A 25248-nucleotide genomic window follows, 5' to 3' on the forward strand; every position below is an offset into this window, starting at 1 on the left:
GCAATGAAGAAACATCATTGGGCCTGCTGTCATAAAATAAAATTAACTACAAAAATGAGGATATTGCCATTTAATAAGATAAATGATGACGTAATATCTCTAAATTCGGAGATAACGTATGTTATACAATATACATCTTAATACGATCATCTCGTTTTTGCTCCTGGTTGAGTAAAATTACACTACCTTGATTATATTTTTCCGTTAAATCATTTTTTACAATTTTCTTTCTTTCTTTCTTTTTTTTCTTAATTTGAATGTGATTTTTCACAAGGACTTCTAAATTTGTATATTTACAGGATGATGAACACAATGAACAGGATGTTAACAAACATAAATTAGTTAATAGACTCGATACTATCGTGTTTATACTAGAGACAAAAATATTTGTATTATTATAAATGTAACCTATAGTATGGCTTTAGTCAAACCACAAAATTTGTGCCATTGACTTCGAGAGAAATATCGTTCAATGAAGCATACTTAAAAGAGAATTTATAAGGAGATAAACCTAAATCAAATATAAACCCTTTAACTAGTTGAAAACATAATACCAGAACCGCCGGCTGTTGAGCAATGAAATCCAAACAATTCTACAGTTTAAATAAAAAGTAACAATTGTTTCCAACCTGAAAGTAAATGTGAAAATAAAGTATAGTATATTGACATTTCAATATTGAAAAATAATTCATAAGTTAAAAGCTTTATCCAATTTTTTCAATGTTTCAGAAGAAGATCGAGTTTCACAGGGCAGTTGTAATTTTAATATGAAGAGATATAATTACGGAGGGTAAAATAACTCACATTTGTCACGTAATGGAATGAAAATAGTTAATTAATTAATAGTGTGCCAACTTATTCATCAAATGAATGCGTTTAAAGCAATTGATTAAAGAACGTAGGTACTTTGAATTTTTATAATTTATCAAGAATATTTGATGATTTTTATTATTTTTATTACTTATTATTATAATTTCTTTCATGGTTCACAATTTTGATTAAACAATAGGTCTTCAGTTTTTTTATAGCACAAAAAAATGAAAAGTACCAAATAATTAAAGTATAAATCAAGTATTTCTTCTTGTCTTATCTAAACCGTATAACACCCAGGATTCACGTTTTAACTTCAACAAAACACTAAATTATATTCTTCTAATTCGGGATGATCCTTGTGAATCAATCATTAGAATTTTAGGTTTACCACATAATATGTGCTACTCTTTGTTGAACTCTGTTCAGGAAATTTAATAACATAACTTCAAATAAAAGACTAGTTCATATTCAACGGAGCTCCTACTCTCATCACTAATAAAAACGTATTTTATAGGTTGAAATATATGTAGACGTATAAATGTTTATGTAATTTGACGATAGCATTAAATTAAAATTAATTTATTGGTTCACATATTATTCCTATTATATCTAAGCATATTCATTCATCAATATTTAGAAGCAATACAAGGAAAGTTCGTGTATTTTAAATTGAGCATTTGAATTATTAAAATAAATTATTTTGCATCACAAATATCGATGTAAGTTGAAATGTGTCTTCTATAATTTCATGAATAAGTTTCAAAAACCATTTCTAATAAACTATTTAACCTATTTATTAATTTGACAGATAAATTTACTTTACGAAAAGTAAGTTTGACCTACTTATTAGAAGTATCAAGGGTACATTGTGGATATAGTTTGTCAATTATGACCACGAACTAAATTATTATTCGCTGAACGTGATCCAAGTACTGATTAAATGTCAGTAATAGGAGTACCGCTGCCGCCTGATTTAAATAATACACTATGGAAGGAATAAATTCCTTACTTCAAAAACATAATCATTGTTAGCTTGCCATGATTTTTTTTGTAATGTAATAAGAAATTGAGTCAAATTTATGAAATAGTTAGTCTCTCATATCTAGAAGAAGTGGTGATTATATATGAGAAAGCCTTTATTCGTAATCCTGCGATTAAACGCAATTTGAAACATTCCGTTTTAAAAGAAGCAAAATATTTTCTGGTTTAAATAGGTGTGTTTATATGTTTTTTCATACCAAGCTATTTTTACTTCATGATGCTTTAAATAAGTAACAATGTCAACGACGCAGAAAGCGGTTTGTACTTTATTTAGTAATAAATATTATAGCCAAGGATCAATTTTGCAACAAATACTGAGCTACATAAATAATAATAACTCATTCTTCTGATAAAAGAACAATTATCTTAAACGATAGTCTTGCATGCGAACTTGGGTTGGAAAAAATCGAGTAAGGTATAGATAGACAAAGGGAAGACATTTATAAAAACAAAATTTTGCAGGCATTCTATGAAAGCCTGAATAATTTATACTTACTGAAAAACACATATTCTGGAAAACATAATAACCTTTTTCCTCTTAGACTGCTCAATATCAAGGCATTCTAAAAGTTATATGTGCGCACTTGTTAATTGAATTTCTGCAGAACTAACTACCACGTGCTTTTGAAGCCCGATAGAATCCTACGTATATACTTGATATTAAAATTTGCAAATGATCTCGGCAATATGGCATCAGAGACTATTTATTCTGAACGTCCGATTTGGAACAAATTTCACGAAGCGTATGCAATGAATAATACGAACAACGATGGTTTCCAAGGCGTTCCATGTTGTTAGTTTATCAGCATGAACCAATGACGACCCACATGAAATAATCGAGATAACCGCATGTCTTTAGATGACAATTGGCAACTTCATTACTCGAAATTAGCTTGCAGTCTTGTTGATCGTGACACAATCTTAGGTTTCAAGCCTCAAAATGGCATTAAATTGTGCATTAACCTAGTTTTAATGGAGGGTCTGTTGTGGAGTGGTTAGGTTAGGTCCTCATGTATCATGTCAAAAGTTTGCCTTATAGCTGGACTTGAGTTTCCTGCAAAACATCCTGTCAAACATGATGGTTTCCTTTATCGAACGTAGGCGACTTATAATTTCTACTTGTGTTGTGCTGATTAACACTGATTAACAACCTGTATTTCTTTTTAAAACCCCAACGAATGAAAGGTATTCTGGATGATGATATGAGATCCTATAGCCAAACATATTTTAAATGAATGGAAATAGAAAGTGAAACATTTTTGTTGATTGAGTATAGTGTCAAAATATTGCCAGTAAACATTCAACTTAACATATTTAATGTATATTTTATTCAATATTATATAATTATACCATTATCCCGTCTTGAGAATATTTGTATAAGGATACGTGTATAACAAAGAACTAATTCTATCAGCAAATGTAATAAACTGTCAAAACCATTCTTACATACCTATACATATTTCTAATAATTGTCTGTTCTTTATTGATATAGTAAAACATTTCAAGAAATATTATATATTCTATGTTATTTGATTGAAAAGTCGTGAATGTTGATAATAATTTCATGAAAAACAAGCAATTAAAATAACTAAATGAAGAATTCTGCGAAATTATATTTCTCTTTTTTAACTAGTTTGTAGGTCAAATGATATTTTACGATGTTTTTATTTGAAAGAAAATCTTTTGAAGATATGTATCCAACAGTAACTGGTGTATCTTTAGGAGGTTTATGTCCTGTAATAAATTATAATGAACATATAGAGAAAAGAGAAATAAATAATATACTCACACGTAGTAACACTTAACATCTCTTCTCTGCTACTCCCTACATTTCCTATTTTATTCCTAGTGATAATTTTCAACTATACAGCTATACTATACACCGATAAGTATAACCATATATGAAAATAGTATCATGATCATCACACCATTGTCGATTCAATGAATTTTATTTGATTTGTAAGATTTGAAATTTCTTTATACTGAATACGCTGGTATGTATAATCATAAGTTAAATATAAGTTGCTTTTCATAAAGAACTAAGATTCAATATTTACATTATGTTCTTAAGATATTCGTAATAACTAATATTTTGTTTGTGGCGATAAAGTTGACATTTTGAAGTTATTTATCAATATTCAAAATAAATGTACCCATTTTGTTACATGTATGAGTATGATTTGGAAACAATTCCTATTTTTTCTCAGAAAATGAAAAGAGGTTCTTAGGTTTTAAATGACCAACGACATAAAACGTTGATCGATTATTTTAAATAAGAAACAATTGTATGATATATGAAGGATTACGAGAATAACTGGTAAAACATGTTTGTGAGAAGGTAAAAACAGTTTAAATTCCATTTAGCATATCTTATATATATATATATATATATATATATATATATATATATATATATATATATATATATACTTTTAATACGTTGTACGATTACCATGTTTATGGAAATTAATAAAATTTGTATTTGCATACTTAAATTAGTTTGTATCCGAAAATCTTTCATGCGTTTTAGCAATTAATTTCAAAATTAAAAATCATAATAATGAATCATATATAATATCTATATTCTCAAAGGAAAATCCTTTACAATATTTATATAGTTCAATCAATTAATATTACTTTCGGCAATTTCATAATTTTGAAAAAATACTAATTATTTGCTTAACAAAACTCATGCTGAACTTCCAATTTGAATATGAGGTCTCTTTAAACCGTTCAAAGTTTAATATTTTCATCAAATTTTATTTTTTTTATTTATAGTTGTTTTCTCAATTTCCTTTTTGAATCTGTTTCATAGCTTCCATATTCTCTATTTACCCTTCCTGTCAGTAATAATATCAATCAAAGCCTCATGTAAAATTTATAAAATTATTTTATCTCTTGAATTTTGTATTTTAAATTGAATGTAGTATGCAACTAACAGTAGATCCAACCATATACGCATTATTAGTACGAGTATTTGAAAATGGTCGAGATTAATAATAATTTACCTTGTTCTGATCAGCCAAGTCTTCAACAAAACTTTAGATCACCAAGTTCAAATAGTCATTTGAGGTTGAGCAGTAGCTGGTGAAACTTATGTATCTCCCAAATGGATTAATATGGATAAAGTATTACATTACGTTGTGACGAGGTGCCGGCCAAAATAGGGTTCATCCAACCAAAATATCATTACACTCTTTCCAAAGGTCATATTGGTATTTCAGGACAACACTTCCGTCGATAGAAGACGAGAAAAAATTGCGAGTGCTAGAGGCGAAGATTTACTTTCTGACATATATTTCATTGATCATTTTTATATTTACAACTAATACCAAAGTGAAATTATTTGCAATTTTACGCGTCGCTTTCAACTACTAACTTTAGACGGAGATTTTGCTATAGCAACCATTCATTTTTATATTAACCTACCCGTATTTAGTAACAAAAAGTTTTAGAAAATTTTTTAAAGAAAGGCAGGTTGCTACGCAATAATAGTACGACGATTGAAAATCAGCAAAATTGTTCATGTATTAAATGAAACTTGAGTTATGGAATACGAAGCTAACATTTATTTTATATTAAAAGCGAGATTGATAATTATATTGATAAGATAAATCTTCAAAATATGAAAGTCCGCCATGTTGATTACTAATCATAGAAGGATGTCACTCTAAGTGGACAAATTAACAAACCACTGATACTCTGCTATTTTATTTGCGACTCTTTTCATGAAGTAAGTATTTATATTTTTGGTGTGTGGATGCTGGAAAAGTTTTATGCATTGAATCGAGGCTTTTGTTCAGGAGAATTCAGAAAGGTAAAAGTGCTCGAGTAAGTACCTCAATAATATACAGATACCTAGACTCTATTTCATCTAATAGTAAATAATAATACAATCACAGTAATTTGAGTAACAAATATAACGAAATACTTTTTATATTTATTTCATAATAGACTAATATCAGAGTTTATGCCTTATTGAAATAAGATCTCCAACAATATATTAGTTATTTATGTAAAGTGTGTAAAGTAGTCTTTTTTCGACGAATATGAATATTATCACATTTGCCTACGGCTCATGCGACAATCACATAAGTCGAAAGAAGGCCTTTTTTATACACAAATTGCATACAAATAATATATTATTTCTACAAGCGATAATTTTATTAAAATACAGAAGTTTAATGGTAATTTTCTTTATACACTAATACTAATATTAAAGTTGCACTTTGTGCATTTATTAAAATTTGCAACTATTCTCTTCGGCATGCATAAAGTATGTTTCTTTACAGACTACTAAGTGAAATTTTACGCACTCGAATGTGTGTCTTTACCGTACTTTACGCACGGTAGTAGAAAAATAATATTTTAGAATCTACAAAATAACTGAAAAATTCACGTCGGTACTTGTCTCGAACTACATTTTTTTTTTTAAATCACAAGTACCTTGGGAATTTTGCAGATATGCTGGCGCATTGAGGACTTACACACCATCTATATAATTTTAAATTCATATTAAATAAATCGAATTAATGATAATATTTAATTGGTATTTAATATTAACGTTTTAAATACCTAAACGGAAAGTCACTAGCGACACCTCTGAGGGGTGTCGCTAGTTATTATGAATTTTGAAATAAAAAAAAATTTTATACCTAACAAATATCAATTATACGGAGATATACATCATGTGTTGTAAACAATAAACGTCTTTAAACATTATAGGATAGTTTTTGAAAATCTATAACCATGCCTATTTTCTTCATTCTGATTTTGTAGTCACTAATGTTTTCGTTGTATGTAACTAACTATGCTCAGTAGCTGTATAATTATATTATTATTCTACTCCTTATATTGTAAACAACGTATTTTAACACTGATTTGAAAGAAGGAAGTAACAATTACCAAACAAGTATCGATCACCCTTGACTAAGTTAACTTAATGACGGGTTGTAAGTTTCTAAGTGAACTTACCACTCTTGAGTGGTAATCATTTATGCCATTGAAACGTGTATTTTGTTCACCTTATATTTTTTAAATTTCAATCATAAACATTGGAAATATCTTGAATTTCATTTTCATCAACAACGTCAAACTAACATTGAATTAGAAAAATTAACTTATATTAAGTGATATGATTATTAGATAAGTAATAGTACAATTATTAGAATTATGGAAATAATTTACATTTTTCTCGATTTTTAGGATACTTGGAAAAATCTATGTTATGAAAAGGGTGATCTTCAGCATGGAGTGTTTACACCACAAGCTTGATGGAGGCTGTAATACAGCAGATGTCTGGTTAAAATAGGCAAAAAGCACGATTTCTTTAACTACAGTTACAGTCTCTGTGTGGCACCATTCATTAAGTATTGTTACGTCGCCACATACCTTTGCCTCGATTTTTCTGACGGCAGTGATTCTTCTATAAAAATTTCGCTGTTATAAAAGTTAGTATAACAATTTAATTTCTCTTAATCTTTAATCAGAGACTGGCAGCTTCACGTTACTGATACAATAACATTGCTGATGATGCTAGAGAAACCGGTCAAAGCTATAATTTTCTGTGAGAAGTATCGCCAGATGAAAGTCTTACATAGTTTAAAGGACGTATCTTTACTTTTCTCAAGCTTCACTACCATCTCGGGCGCAAAATGGTTCCTTACTAGTTGTTACTTACATCTATTTTGGGTGAATAACTTATACTTTGAAACTAATGAAACTAAATGTCAAATATTTTATTTTGTCTCATTCATTTTATCTCATTAATATGTCAGGGTTAGATGTATGGATAGCACAAGTAACTGTACTGTATTTTCATTTGTACAAATAAATATATTCTTTATTATTACTATTTTCTCAATTCATATACTTGATACTTTCCGATAAGGTGAAATTTAAAGATTACTACTTCTCCCATATTTAAGTTGTACTTACATCATCAATATTGAAGAGTTCAGTATCCTATTTCTTTGACATTTAGTTTACCTAGTTTCCCGATTTATGTTCACAAAAAGATTTAATAAAACCTCACATTTCTACATCTAATAATTTCAAAACCATTTGAAATTGAAATTATTGAAAAATTGGTCAAGTAAAGTAGAAGTAGGATTTTCTGCCATTAATTATGTTTATATCGTGAATTATTAGTTTATTTTATTATATTATTTTAAAATTTAAGCAAGTTTACACAACAGGAAAGTATACCGATATGATGAGATATTCCGGTGATCGTAAAGAACTTATGACGAGATTACGTTTCCAAATCGCGACTGAATTATCAAAATTTCAGTATAGAATATTGTGAAACTTTTCGAAGAAGTGGGTCAACCAAATATCTCTTAAATCTGACCGAACAAAAATCGTCACTAATGAAGTAAAATTCTTATGCAAAATTTTGTAGAAAATACAAGTCGTAAAAGTGCATCACATGATGTAATGTAGTCTGTAGTCATTATAAAAAGAAATGAGTTTCATCCTGAAAAAGTAACCCTACTACAATAAATTTATTTGAAAATTATAATAACGACAGAATGCAAAAAGTTGATGTAGATTTTGCAAGTGAGATTTATATTACGTTTATATTAAATTGTACAGTTAACCGTCACAGTTATAGATATTGTCTTTGAAAGTTAATTTTTGAGCAGGTATTATTCTTTGTAGAAGCCAATTTGAACGGATCAAAGGATTTGATTTGTTGAGGAATTAAAAAGCTTTTGCAATAATAAATAATAATGCATTCCCTCACCTTAGTAATGCTGTTCGAAATTCAAAGTTTTTCAAGACATATAAATTGGCACAATAGTTTGACCACATTTACCGATTTTTCTCTATTGTTTCTGAGGATCTGCATGAACACATGGATACAATCAAACATAAGAATGAAGACAATTTGATTATATAATTATATCCATAAGTTATTTGTTCGTGTCAATTATTATTGTACGATCAAATTTTTGATTAGCAGTATAAAAATACAATGAGAATTAGACACTATTAACAGTTGTGTTTGTAGATTTATAGATTATGCAAATTTATATAAAAGGGCTAATATACTTCATGTATAATGTGTAAAAATTTCTATGAAAACTGATTTTTGGCTAGGCAGATGAAATCAATCAGAAATAACTGACATCAAAATATTTTCAATCTCTGCCGACGGAACTACTATTAAAAAAATATAGAATCGAATTATATTTTTTGTTAATTATCAATTTTCGTTTGAGCAAAATGTATACAATTATCGGCAGTTCAAATAAATACATTGATAAAATTTTCATTTGCAATTAGCATTTCAACATTTTCGTACTTTACATGAAGTGCAGTGTAGAGTTTAAGCATCAAGAATATGGTGAGAATTATAACAGTCTGTGCCTTAGTTAATTTGCAGTTTTGAGAATATTGCTATTAATGCATAAAAGAAAACGAAAAAAAAGTTAAGCTATCATTTTTAATTTTAATAATCGTAAATTAGTTTAAGCTTGACAGTCGAGTTCAGCATTGTTTTATATATTGTTCCTAATACCAACGTAAGAGCCCAAAATTTTTATTACCTTTTTTATAACGATATTTCTCAAACTGATCCACTTCAGATAATACAAATATTAGGTTAACTTATTCATAATTACATAGGAAATAAAAGCCTACGCGAATCCAGATTCTCTGTAATAATGCAGTTATCTAAACAGATCTGGGTATATTACATGTTGAAAAATTTTAAATTACCAGTATATCTTTTAGGTATATCATAACCTTCCAAACTAAAGTACTTCATAAATTCCACACATTAAGCTTCTTGTTATGTTTTTAACTGTTATATTGTTTATCCCAAAATTGATTTGGATAATAAAAATAATAATGGGTCTTTAATTACAATTTTCATACTAAACTAATGGGTGAGCGATGTTGAATCTAATGTTTTATTCATTCGACAACTAACGGTTGTTACATTTTCCGATACAGTTTGTATATATGGTGATATTTTCAAATGACTTAGGACTAGTACTTTTCTTAGATTAAATACAGTTGAACTCTCTTCCAAATATATGTGGGTGATTCCATTATAACTGTGATATTCAATGTCCTGTATTGTTTTTTTGTACTAGTCATTAATTAATAATCAATTAATAAAAATTTTGTGTTAATTGAATAATTCTTAAGATATTTAAACATTATTTTTATACAATATAACTTGCCACTTAAAGAAAACTTATACTACATCACTTGAATGTCAGTACCGTGTCATGTCCATTCCTAGAATTTACCGATAAATTATTAATTTTTTTTGTCGTAACAAATGATTTAAACTAATTACCTTATAAATTCTAATGTTTATGATCAAACTGAGGAAAATTGATGCACTTGTTGTTTAATATCTTAAGTTACCATGTCAGTACCGTGGATAAATGAGTCAGTACCGTGGAACTCAAAATCCGACATTTGTGTCTTGCTCGTGATACTTTGAAGTTGTAGTAAATTCCTCTTAGAGTTTTATTTTTACAGTAAAATAGATGAATAATATGCATAAAAAAGTTAGAAAAGTTAAATTTTAAAATCTTGAAATTTTGAATACAAAAAATCACAGTTAGAACGGAATCACCCATGTTTGTTTTTTGCAATATGACTGTAATAAGTCTCTCTTATTTGCCTGTTTTTATTTGATTTCATCATTTTTTGTCTATTGCTAAGAATTAGTACCTTTTTTATGCATACTTTCTTTCTCAGTCTTCACCTTCAACCATTTTTTAATAGTGTTGTGAGATTTTTTTTCTATTTTGCATTTATTTTTATACCTTCTTTCCCTAAACTCTTCTAAACTGAACACCCCTATCACATTGATAATATCATTTCAAAAACTACTCATTATTAGCCCGAATGTTTGGATATATGAGTTAATTTGTTTGTATATTGCAATTAGTATTGAATAAATTCTCGTAAAAAATCATAGTATAATTTAGCGACATTACATATTTTGGATATGTTTTCTCATATACACATTTCGTATCTTTTACTGAACACACTTCCACTAAATATTATTATGAAGATAAGCGATATCTCTTCCAAGTATACTAATAAATGACTTTGAATACATTTATTTGACTCTTTCAGTATCATTCTGAGGCTACAAATTTTCACAACCGCTCTGAAACAAGTTTTATTTCCATCCATGGCGATAAAAAGGGATAAGTCGACACTTTAATATTATATTCTTATCAATTATCATTGGGAATTGATGACATAGTAAGTGGAGAGTCAGCTTAGGTACAGTAATTAATGATCTTATTGACCATGCCTACATGATTTTCGAAATACCATTTTATAATTATATCTATGACTTACAGTGTGTGGCTATTATGATTTTCTAGGTAAGTTTCAAAGCTGGTGAATTAAAATTAGCAATCAAGATAATATGAGAGATATTCTTTAGTCTTAACCCTATCCAAGAATTCTTCTAGGTAGTAACAAATAATAATCGCAACCAGCAGATATTTTGTTTTGATTTTATACCATTTTTGTGACAAATATTGAAATGTGACAAAATATATTTCTAAACGATTGGTTGAATAATTCTATATGTCAATGTTTGTTTTTATTTTTGGAGATGTTTTGAACTACCTCAAAGTTTTACAGAACAATTTATACTTTACTTTTACAAACAAAAAATTTTAATTCATTTATTGGAATGAACCTGCAAATTCTATTTATTCACTAATTACTTTGAGTTTTGATCATTGGAATCATTAATTAAATATCGTTCATTTTTGCATAATTATGGAAATGACTATTACTTATTTTAAATTTTCGGTAGGTATATTGTATTTCGAATTGTGTCAAATACAGAGTTTAATAGGTACCATTATAATCAAACAGAAACAAACAAAACATGAAATTAACAATTTTTTACTGCATTAATAAAGAACAAAGTTATATTTATTTATTGTTTAGTGGTTCCGTAAAACGGATTAATATTAAATGTTTGTGTGAATATTATCACACAAATTCGGAAAAAAGTTGTGAAGTACGTCCTAACATACAATAAATAAAACTTTTGCAAACTCTAGGTATTTTGATTATTAATTTATTCAAACTATTGAAACATACAATTCTGTAATCGTCACTTAAAACAAGGATTAAAATTTGTATTTTTTATTTTTAATTCAATATGAAAAACTATGAAAACATTTGTTTTAAAGTATTCAGAATTTGTTAGGTTCAGAAATTTCCTAGACAATTGATAATTTCATATATATAAAATTCAAGAATTTATTGTATTACTAAACAACAACTTTTGGCAAAATGTTCATTATTCCTTCAGAATAACTTGTCCCAATAGAAAAACGGTATGTTACAACGAAATAATTTTTGGTAATACAAAGTTGAAAAACTTACAAGAAACATACTAGGTTCCAGCACCATGTAAAAATCAGTCATCAATCAGGTTATCGCTGAACTAACAATTTTGTAAATATAACCATATCACAAATAAAAAAATCACTATTAAATTCTTTCAATAGGAAAAATATAAACAAAATCCACACCCGCCACCATAAACGATGTCCATTATGCCGTTTCCGGGGGTAAATTTCCGTGAAAACTCATCGGTCACTTTCACAGTCGCAAATTCGTAAACTCGTCGTGGACACGCGCAAGGCGCAACTTACATACAATCGCGCATCGAGCTTCGAGTGTCACGACCTGACTGGAACTGACGCGAATGGTCTCACGACGTGCAATCGCCGAATGGGATGAATAGAGGGAGGTCCAGGGACGGCGCAAGCCTATTCACTTTTGGCATTCACACAGAACTACCACTTATGGCCGCGTAACAGTTAAAATTAAATGAGCATATTTAACTGATTATACGGACGTTTAAATAGATAAATAGCGATAGCGGTGTGTAAATTAAAGCGGAAATGTTTTGAAATCTCTCAGTAATCGATAGTTTTGATGAGATGTTATAAAACTAGCAAATTAATTCAGATATTCTGAATACTTATTTTCTCCTCGCGTTTCTGATTTCTCATTAAAAGATTTGTTATGTATAAAAACAAATTATTTTTTGAATGGTACAATTTATTTTGCGTATAACTAGATCTGAGGTAGGTATCGTTTTTTACCCAGTTATTTCACCTTGAACGCTGACGAGTATCTGCAGTATTGTTTTTAGGTATTTAGGTTGATGGCTAATTTTTATATTGGAAATATTAACAGGATTTGCTGTGTCATGAAAAAACCGCTGTTCAGGATATCCTGGGAAATTACATTTAAACTGCAACAAATTGGTAATTTTAGTATTTTACCAAAACTATATTAGCTGATAAGTTAGATATGTCTCTAGTGTGATTACATCTAACTTTATAACGTGATTCAATGAAGGCATAAGTAAACACTGATATTTCAGGAGGTATTTATAAGACATACCTACATTAACAATCAGTTTGTAGTCAAAAATTGATCATTCATAAGGCCGTTTTTTCGTTATTACGTTGACACAATTGCCATCTACATCTGAGCAATTTAAGTTTTTTATTCAGTTTGCCGAATTTATCAACACGGAAAATTATAACTTCAATTCCCAAACTCCAAAACTTGAATCAGGTAGCAAAACAGATAGAAAAATGAGGAGGTCAATAGTTTATTGTATGAAAGCGATAAAAATATTGTTTGATTTTATATTATTCATTCAATTCATTGGGTAACGTTTTTACAATGAAACAACATTGTGTGAAAACACTTTTGGAAATGTATAGGGATCGTGAGATTTTCAATTAGAGTAACAGTCAATACATGCTCTATGATACAAAGCCTTATTTTTTAGTAAATAGGGAGACGTGCTGCAATACAAGGCTTTGATCTGAATACAACCTCATTTTGGAAACAATAGAGAGTTGATTAAATTCTGATTGAGAAGAACAAAGTATTTTCTTTGTACAAAAAGCATTCAGACAATTTGGAAATTGGTGACTTAAGTGGCTTCCGTTTCAAAGCATCAAAATTAGAGCTTCATTATTCTACTAACAGGAATTACTTCATCTGAACCTCCTCATGTGAAGAGTTTTCGCGCAATTCAAATGCATAGATACAGAATTCTTCTAATCCTTTCTTATGGATGACAATATATACTTTCTTATACTACATTAGTAGTAACAAATCAGAATAATCCTATTAACTAACATGTATTCGGTGACCGGCTTATAATTAGAAAATTTAAATCGATAAATATTATGATTTAATATTTGAATTCTCCTTTACATATTCTACCCGTCATACTATCTACCCGCCACATTGATTTGGGAAACAATACGACAAAATCTTCATTGATGACAAAGCCAACATCAATATCAACGAAACTAAGGAATTCAAATACGAAACCGCTACGTTTGAACCGTCCTCCATAGATCTGTTCTTTCTCGTTCATTTGTTCGAATTAACTGAAAATATCATATCAAACAGTCTTTTTATTGCTTTTATAAAATATACTCTTGACCTCCAAATGCTTCATCATTGTTTCTAGTTATGATTTAAGTTTTTGAGGTTTGGGAATTTGAAATTATTTTTTTCGTGTTTTTCCGTGTTTACGAAAAATTATTTTGGTAATAGGTTACATATTTCGATCAAATAATCTAGTATATCGAAGTAGATATTGCAGGAATATGACGAAGTACAAAAATACTTCATTGTAGCTGTTGATTTCGTGTGACAATGGAAGACAGATCATTTTGTTATTGCTCCTTGATTTTTATAGATATTTTTCCTTCAAAAACGGTATCAGATTTCTTTGACTTCACTTAAATGTTTAGCCTGTTCAACGGTACGTTTGTATGTGATTCTAGTCATTCTAATTCCAATTTTACCTCGGAATTTAAATTTGTTTTGTGTAGATTTTGCCTATGTTCATCAAGTGTTAATTTTTCGCTCCCATATTCACCTACTTTGATGTGTTTTACAATATATTCTAATATAACTTTCAGTGATTAAATATCAAGTATGTATATAGATACTTCTATATCTATTTTAAAACCTAACTCAAGCTCACGCATTTGTTTTGGTGTAAATTAAATTTTGGTCGAGGAGAGAGTAGTTTCGATAATTTGGAGATTTTCAGTGAAATGATTAAAATAAATTTTAAACGCCAATCAATGATATATGTGCCGTTCTGATCAATGACCTTTTACTGTGATCGATCATCTTATGTTCTAATCGATGACGTTCTATTCTGATATATGATCCTTTCCACTTTTCTGTATCTTTTGTCTCTTTTGAAACCAGTTGTATACTATTAAAAGAATATCATAGGAATTTCATTATCAACGAAAATATCTGATTTTTTTATAGGTTGTATGTTTGGCTCTAAATGGAAGAAAACGACTTTCCTATGGAACAATTTTGGACTTTTTTCTATAGCTTAATATAATCGTATCTATTATTGAACCTAACCAACACTAAACTCATTCTTCATTAACATCAACAGGAGTTTCACAGCTGCTTATGATGTTGCTCTGGACAACATCTCTTGCGCACACATTTCACGCTTTAATGATATAACAGAAATGTTGAAAAAATTCTGGCGGATATGTCTTTAGTTACTATTACAGGGAATTTACTGAATTTCAATTTTCTATGTACACTTATATTTGAGCAAAAGTTCAGATTTAACTAACAACCTTGTAGATGTTATATCTTCGGAGAGGTTTGACTAAGGAAATATTGTTGAAGGAACCCAATTGTAAACGGGATTGTGTTCACTCCCGAATTTGGTCGATGAATTTAGAAGCACCCTGTATTTATATAATATATAATCAGTACAATGATAACTGTCAATTACATATTCAGAGATTTATAAATATAGTAATTATGGGATTAAATCAATTACTTGTAATAAATCAATAAATAACAGACGTCAACTTAGTTCACTTTTAATAAAAATCTCTGTAAAGGTATGTACCTAGAAAAAGATTAGAAAGTAAAGATATAAATTATTGTCATTATACAGAACATATATGCTGGTGACATGCATCACTGCTAGAAGGAATCATTTTTCCTCTATGTAATAATTCTATTCCGAATCAGTAAAATTCTCACATAAAAATGACAATTTTTTTACAATTCTTTTCTACGATGGATTCCAACCTCAACCTGAAGATGTGCACACAATACAAATTGGGAAATACATATGCACCTGCGAAATTCTCATTAAAGTCTCAGCCGTTTCTGTTTGACTATTGTATAAGTGAATCGTTGTGAAGATTTTTCTGATAATGGAAAAAATTGAGTATCAAGCTGTCAATAAACATTTTTTATTGAATGCAATACGCCTTCACAAATGAAAATAGAGGTAGAAATTTTCTTTGGTGAGACTGCACTATCATTTACAACTTTAAAATTTTAGTCAGTTGATTCAAACATGGTAATATCGCATGATGGCCAATTGCGACAACTAGCGATATCATCGAAAGAGTTCACCAAATTGTACTAGACGATCGTCGAATTAAGGCTGGAGAGATAGAAGAGGCCATCGGCATATCAAAATATTGCATTTGCCATATACTGATCTAAAAATTTTGCAAACGTAAGTTGTTCGTGCGTTGGGTGTCACGTTTGCTCATTTTGGACCAAAAGCACATTCGAATCAACATTCCCAGTCTTTATTGACGCGGTTTAAGCAAAATAAAATTTTTTGCATCAGTTCTGTGGATGGTACCTGGATCCATCACTACATTCCGAAAACTGAAAAACAGTCCAGACAATGTTTTTTGGGATAGACAGGGGAATGTGTTAATCGACTATCTTCAAAAGGTAGAACAATAACAGGGGAGTACTATGCATAATTACTTACAAGGCTAAAAAAATAAATTGAGACAGCATTTTCGGGAGAACAATGTACTTAATCATCAGGAAAACGCATCTTCTCACACTTCGGTGTTGACCAAAATTCACAAATTACATTTTAAATTCGTTAAACCCAACCACCCAACGTATCACCAGATCTATGCTCTAGAAATTTTTTCATGTTTCCTAATCTCAAAGTTTGGATTTGGAAGGGTTAAAAAGGTGAGTTTAATTTAGGACTATGTTGAAAAATAATCATGGAAAAATGTTTTATTTCTTTGTTTGGTGGGATACTTTTCAGACAACCTTAGTTGAATAAAAACTCGAATATATTTGAAACATTACAATTTACCTGAAACAATTAAATCAAAAAAGATTGCAACTCCTACTTTTAGAACAATTATTCAGCTATGTACATCGTTGTCTACAAGATTTATAAATACTGAGCAAATTTGGAAAATTTACAACTATAAATTTCAGGATTAACTTGATTAGAAATATGTCTGGGATTTTAAAGCGGAATAAAAGTCGTAATAAAAATTATGGAATATTTAGCCATATATTATATCAAAAGCCACAGCATATCTTCAATTGATCCTATGCCATTTGAATAATTTCAATATAAAGTGAACGTACAGCTAGCCAATATTCTATCTTCTTCCGGAATTTCAAATACCGTCTTCGGCATTTTCGCTTAGTTGAATGTGGTGACGGTGGGGGCTCGTAAAATGTCTGCATGATTGATTTGCGCGTTTTTCACCTCTTCGTGTCTAATATGACTTTCCTGAACTTTAATGAGTGGCTCAAAAATTATTGGGTTAACAATAACTGAGCTATGCTATCCAACATTATTCCAGTGAGGATCCTGCTATAAACGAATCCATTTTGGACTTCGTTTTGTTTTTTAACTGCTTAAGCCATAATGACGTTCCCGTCGTCTGAAAAGTCTGATTATTATTTATTTTTCACTGATACCAATCCAAGCAGATATAATCCATATAAACCGAAGGTACAAGTGAAAGTGTATCTTTGATGTGATACCCTCCTGAAAGTGTGAAACCATATTACAAGACGTTCATGCATCCTGCATCTTGCGACTCTGTCTATCCATATTTGCGTTACTTATCAGATTCATTACTATCAGACTTTTGGTTCTTTTCGAAAATTAAAACTGAGAAGATGACAGCTAATCACAAAGAATCCTTATGGATTCAACGTTGGGTTGAGTGAAATGCTTAGTCAAAGGCAGTACTTTGATGGTTAGTTCAAATTTTCTGCTACTTTCTATTTTGTGTTTAATAAAACAAAATCACTGTATTTTTAACTACGTTTCGTATACAGACTTCATTTTCTTAGCATGTTGAATGCTTCTACACAGATTTTGAATAATATATTCAAAAAAAGTTGTTTCTCACATGAAACAATAAAGAAAATGTACTTGTGTTTGGAGCATCATAAACTGACATTTTAGATACAACTCCCATTGATTGTCAAAATATCACATTTTAGTTTGAAAATGCTTGTGGCTTAAAAGTATAAATTGATGTTTTTATCAAGATGACTGCTGTTAAATAATAAATATAGGCAGAAATAGTACATTATGTTTCTGGGAGTAGAAGGCTATACATTAAAACTCTTCTTCTTGAGACATTTTTACAATACACTTTTCAAAACTGAAAAACATCAAATTAAATGACAGTTCCTGCCTACTTGGTTACAACGCCCATAATAAGACGTTGCTATCGTTTTTCATTATTTTGTTAAAATAATGAGCGTTCATTATTTTACTAGTAAAAGAATTAGTATATTAGATAACGAGTTTGGAAAGTGATACATTTCGCACTAGAGTATTTAAACGTAACGAGTGCGAAATACACTTTTCAACGAGTAGTGTACACCATTTGTTCTACGACCACGTAAAAAATTCTTCAAAAAATGTATTTTTCAAATAAGAAAGTCAATCAAACAATATCCCACATGTGTTGAGAAGTATTGCCACCCATGTGCTGAAAAGTAAAAATATTCTACAAAATATTTTTTATTTTGTAATAGTAGAGATGACAAAAACGAAAAGACTGATTATGAAATATTTTATAACTAAAGAACAGAAAAAGGAGTAATAGAACAATAAATTTTTTGTAACTATATTAGATACCTAGCAAGAACTAAATAATTATTAACGATTTTGTCTTACCTATACCTTTTTTTTCTGAGGCGTGATAAAAGTTAAATGTAAACTTGTTATCTTAACAATTACTAAATATCTGTGGATTTTGTGATGTTACATATGTCTTTATTACCTCTTGTCTCTGTATAGATGAAGTATACAAACTTGCATTGCCAGATTCATATTGTATTCGCGTATTCCCTCTATCGTTCGAGACCATATATTATAACATACAAGAAGCATTTCAATACATGGATGTTTTATTATTTTTTAGTATATATGTGAAATAAACTACTTTCATAGGTAAAAATGAGTGTGCAATCTATCATTTTCATAAATGGTGGTAGGAATCGTAGAAAAATGTTATTTTCACGATCTGTATTGCCGAAAAAAATGTAGATCTTATTATACGCTTGAAGAAAAAAAGGTATGTATTCAATAATTTATAAAAAGCAAATCCATCAATGTTTTAACCACATGAACTTAAATAACATTTACAATTAATAAGTTCAATTTCATGTTGATATAAAAAGGATTTAATCTGAATGTAGATGTATACAGATATAGAAAAGAATATCGATTACTAATTCAAAATTCAAAAGAAAAATATTTTTATTATCAGGAAACGAATTAAAGTATTAAAATAGAGGAAGGAATGTTCTTCTGAAAAAAAAAAATTTAAAAAAATTTAACCGAAATATTTTTCATCGAAGGTAAAGCCGTTGGAAAATTATGAAAATCATTGATTCGTACTAATTTGTGAAAGTATATGAAAGCAGGTATAGCATATTACCAATTTATAAGCAGTTTCAGTCAACGCAATTGTTATTATCTTTTCCACAGTTAAATGAAGAAGATAGAGCAACTTGGGAATGTAACTAGAGGCACTGAATAGTTTTTTGCAAACACACGAACAGAAAAAATGTGGGTATCAATTTATATTGTATTCTTAATTCAATCCAAACGAAATAATATCATTAATCAATACCTTCTATTGAATAAAAGCCATTTTGAAGATAATTTTCTAAATTCATTTCTCCTATTTTCTGAGTAAATAGATGAATATATCATATTTGTTTTTGAATGTATCGCTAACTTGTTGATTTCTATTACCTAAACGTTCTAATTTAAGCTCTTAATGTATATGAGTCGCTCTTACAACTGTTTTTAGAATATAACTTTACAGTGTATACAGCTTCGAGTGCAATAATATACGAGGATGTATTAGCCTACTATACATACAACTATACAACTACTATACAACCAAACAAAATTTCAATGTAAAAATATTTTATTACTGAACATATTCTCCTCTTAATTGGATACATTTATTATAGCGAACCTGCAACGTCTCTAGACCTCTCAAAAAAAATGTTTCTTCTTGCTCTGCAAACCAGACCTCCACAGCTTTTATTACCTCCTCGTTGAAAGAAAATTTACGACCTCTTAAACTTTTTTTCAGTTAAGGAAAGAGATGATAGTCGGACGGAGCCAAATCTGGCGAATAAGGGGGGTGTTCTAGTAATTCAAACCCTAAATTACGAATTTTTTGCATGGCAACATGATATTTGTTTGCAGGGGCGTTGTCCTGCAAAAACAGAACACCTTTTGATAGCTTTCTGCGTCTTTCTTCGGTCTTTTGCACCACCTTGAGAGAATCTACAAATACCAAAGATAAATTGGAGCGTCTAATATAATGGATTTAGTGATTTATTCAAAATAATTTTGTTGGATTCATTTTTATAATTTGGAATTTGAAAAAAATCTGTTAGATACAGCAAGTTACGGGTCACATTCATGTGTATCAATGTGCCCCCATAAAAATGTCAAATATTTTGAATTAAAATTAAATAGGTATTTTATTCTGACATTACAAAAAGGTAAGCCCAACAAGCCTAAAACTGAGAGATGGAGTTTAGATAGAGAGAGGATCAAGACCTCTATATATGAAGTTACTTTGAAGGCATTACATATAAAAATAGCAGGCGAAAAATATGGTATCAAATGTACAAATCTACAGCATCTTGTTGAGAATTTTTTAGAAAAGCTACTAAGAAAAACCAAACGTCATCTTCTAATTTGTATGGGTCAAAGTAAACTGTTGCTCAAGTATTTACTGCTCAGGAAGAGGAACTTTTTTCAGAAAATTTGTTAACTTGCAGCAAGATGCATTATCGGTTATCCTTATGAGTATGCAGAATACTTGGGAATATTTGGGATGCAAATATCCAGAATTATTAAAAAAAAATAATGCTGCTATGATAGATTGGGCAGCAGGATTTAGAAACAGGAATCAGGAGGTCAGCCTAAAAAAGTTCTGAACTTAATAAGACAGATATTAATACATTCTTACTGACGCCTAAAGTTTGGAATGAAAAAAACAAAGCCGTTTTTAAGACCAACACAGACTTCGTTTGGCAAACAGCGGCTGGATGACTACATGATATACAAGTTCCTCAACACATTCAATGCCAAACTTCATGCACTAATGATAATCCAATCCTAATTATTTGTGAGTCACTTATTTCTATTGAAGCTGTCAACTATTGTCGCGTTAATGGGATTGACTATATTTCTTTGCCACAACACACATCACACAAATTACAACCGTGCTAGCTGTCAGCGTTTTTGGTCCATTTAAAAGTAAATCAAAAACAGTATTTAATGATTGACACATTCGAGTTATTGGTAAAATATTATCTATATAACATTGCTGAACTGCCATTTTGGAGTCTTTTACATCAAAGAACATCACAAGCAGCTTTTCAAACCAGGTATTTGGACATGCAATACAGAGAAAATAATCGTTTATCGTAAATAAGTCAAATTGAAATTATTAATGACAGATGTAACAGAGACGTACTTTTTGGATAACTAATCGGATTTTGATATTGTTGCGAATATTGTTCCACCTCTCAACGTTTTACCGCTTCCAAAGGCTGGACCAAGCTACCAGACTAATACACAAGGTCTCCAGTAAAGGAGCTGAAAGCAGCAAAAAATTTATTGGTACTTACAGAAACTGAAAAATCGAAAGAGTAAAAAGTCTGTCTTCATTTTAATCCAATGTCATGATGGATTCCAGTGAGAATGAGTTATTTAAATTAAGCGATTATGACGATAATGAAAGGTCAGACGAAGAAGGTAAAAAATTTGACATCCCTAATCTTGAAAATATAAATATGGGGGATTTCCTTCTTATTAAATTTGAAACGAATAAATCTGTATTCCATTATGTACCATAAGTAATTTCTACATACAGTTTGAATGAATACCAGGAATATCCAAAGTCTTATATTTTTGTTTTTCCTTTTGTAGAAGATCAAGCAAGCGTTGATTTCAGAGATGTTGTTTAACGCTCGCCTTAACCAAATTGTACGGAAAGCACAGATCAAGCATCTTCTATGTCTACTGTCTTCAGTTGATTCAAGTGCATACAATGTGCAATAAAAGTAGCAATACAAGCGTGCTTGGTAATATTACTTAATATATACTGCTTTGCTAAAGTATTAGATTTTTTCTCGATTGTTTTTTTATTTTGCTTTCTGAGATTTATTTTTTTAAATAAATTGTTAATCTATTATAAAAAATTCAAATTTTCCAATTGTTAATTTGGTCAAGTTTCAAGTATTTTGTAAGACTGATTACGATATTTTTACATTAGTAAAGTTTTATTCCCATAAAAGTGGTATGATTTAAACAATTTCATACAATCTTCACTTTGTATAAAAGTGCCCCAAATTATGTATCTTAGTGCCCCGTTAGTGGGGCAAAATTATTCAAAAGTCATTTTCTAATAAACACGTATTATAATCATTTTTTCTTACTGCTCAAACTATTTTCATCCTATTATAAATTCAGCAAAATGCGGACTTAAAGATTAATCAAAAATAAAATATTTATTCACATATTATTTGACTTATGTACCTATATGTACAGAAGTGAACTGGTGAGTAAACATATAAAAATCAACTATATCGTAGATCGGACCATATCAGTAGACATAGATCTGTAACAGTAAAGCATACTCATCAATTCTTCAGTTTTAAGAGTAGGCGTTAATGAATTTTGAAAATTCAGATGTTCAACCTATGTCATACACGAATTTCGTCAAAAACCTGGCATTCTTAATCTAGCTAAATGAAAACTGCGGAAGTAAATTTAAGGTAGGTATCAGGTCTTCGTTTCCCTAGGGCGACAAGTCCCTTCTAGAGTAATCAAATGTATGAAACATAGATATTTCTCTAAAGTTTCATCTAGGTTAATAGTTCAGTTTTCTTCTCGTTTTTTTGTTAAATTCAATATTTTTATTTGATACTACAATTATGGTTGACTAGGAAACTTTTATCAAGCGACTGACAGCACCAGTTGCTCAGTTGTTTTCATCTCACGTCGCATTGCATCGCATGGGAGGTCTCTGATATATTGACCCGTGTATTATAAAACAAACAATTATTGCGCGTTATTTATATCCAACGACGTTGTATCGCGCCGTCCAAGTGGGACGAGGACCTAATACAACTTTCCCAAAAAAATATATCATTTTACTCCGAAAGATTAATTTCGATAGATAACACATTAATAGAAAATATGTCTCCATTTTTAGTAAGTGCAGAAAAAACTTACCTTTTGCGAAACTGCGGAAGATTATTAAACATTCCGACCGTCTATTAACAATTTATTATTAATTATTAATTATTAATAGAAAATGTTGTACTGTTAATCACTCAATTACATATGAATTATTAAGCTTGATATTTGTATATCAAAACTAATAAAAGTTGTATGTTTATGATTAACTTATTTTCATACTCGAATCTGTTGGTTGCTGTCTATTTATAAACTTCTTAAACTCTTCAATCCGCTTATATGGTAACTATTATACACTTTAGGATGTAGCACCATTCAGTCTTAAGCATACGAGTTATGTAAATTTTAGTTCTCAAATCATTAATCCGTAAGTATTCGGTGTTTCAAATCCAAATGAAGCTTCGGTACTTTATGAAATCATTATTCTATATTCAGAGAATATTCGTAAGTATATTATTTTTGTTATATGTATGAAAAAACTGATAACTAATGTGAAAAAGCAATGATGCCCATATAAGGTGGATCAAAACTTTCGCCGAATCTTTTGAACTTGAAAAAAGTATTCAATTATCATTAATTATGTTTCATGCTAAAATTTTATTCGCGAGATAACCATTTCAGATTATAAATCTGAATTAATTACCAGTCTTTTACTCCATGTAGTTAGACAAGGGTTAGACCAGTACTTCTATCATTTAGTTTGCTTCCAACGTCGGAAAAAGCCACTGGTGTGACTTCAACTGTTGACACAGCTATCTTGATTTCACATGTAAATGAAATTATTACTTCAACTCAGCCACATTTACTCCACATCTAGTTTTGCTTCAGTAACTGGCGATTAAAAGTACATATTTTTTTTTAACAAATCGTAGAAATATTCTGGTTGGATGTAAATTATCTTGGAATGATCTCGTATATTATATGGATCTTATTTTAATAGAAATGGCAGGTGATTCAAATTTCAAAAAAACCGGACAAGTTACTCTTTCATCCTATCACAATATCACCCAACATAATTTCAACCCAAACATTTAATAACCACCTCCATGGGATACTATAGATTGAGTGGCGTGTGGATTATAAGTTGAATAATAATGAAAATTTGCCGATTTATACAACCATTTTTAAAAAATTTGACTCATCTTCAAAATGCATCAAATGAAAAAAATTTTCTGGTTATTAGTTTTGAATTGGGCTCAATCAGATGCAAGCAAACAATTTTTGTTAGATTCACTAGTACCATATTATGTCCATCATATCTTTAGTAGAAAAATTTACACTAATCATCCTGAGTATTTCTTTTTTCATTAAAAAAAAAATATGAAGTGGAGGCCATAATTACTGAGTACTTTTAAAATATAAAATATACAAACGTAAACGACTGGCATTTTTGTGAAATTTTGTCAACGTTATGTTGTAGATTAATAATTGATCATGGCTTTTAATGAATACTAATAAATAATTAATATAATAACACTGTTTTATTCATCTTTGGGTATGGGAAATGCTGAACAAAAATTGAAAAGAACATAAAAGCTGATTAATGACTTTTGTTGTTGGAGACTTGCCTTAATGATTAAAAGCGGACGCCTTGAATTAGAATAGTGAGATTTATATTAAAAAACAATACATTAAAAAACATCTTTTCCTTCATTTTACCAACCAATTAGTGAAAAGCTAGAGAAAATATAATAACATGAATGCCAAAATTGCTTCAAATTAAGTAACATACAGATAAGATACCAGAAGTCACATTGCCACTCTACGAAATTAGAAATACAATGTTTTGTAGTAACAACTGATTCAAC

General features: G+C 29.6%; 1 protein-coding gene across 2 annotated transcripts in view; it reads right to left on the bottom strand.

Annotated features, from left to right (window-relative positions):
• The window catches only part of LOC130890690 (Krueppel-like factor 5), a 105012-nt gene extending 92451 nt beyond the window's left edge, over positions 1-12561 (bottom strand). For both annotated transcript variants that reach the window (XM_057794909.1, XM_057794908.1), the window contains exon 1: positions 12244-12561. In XM_057794909.1, coding sequence (XP_057650892.1) covers positions 12244-12285 — 42 coding nt within the window. In that variant the 5' untranslated portion in view covers positions 12286-12561. The remainder of the gene's footprint in view (positions 1-12243) is intronic.
• Positions 12562-25248: the final 12687 nt, after the last annotated feature.

The sequence above is a fragment of the Diorhabda carinulata genome, chromosome 2 (assembly GCF_026250575.1).
Source record: "Diorhabda carinulata isolate Delta chromosome 2, icDioCari1.1, whole genome shotgun sequence".
In the NCBI taxonomy this organism is placed as follows: Eukaryota; Metazoa; Arthropoda; class Insecta; order Coleoptera; family Chrysomelidae; genus Diorhabda; species Diorhabda carinulata.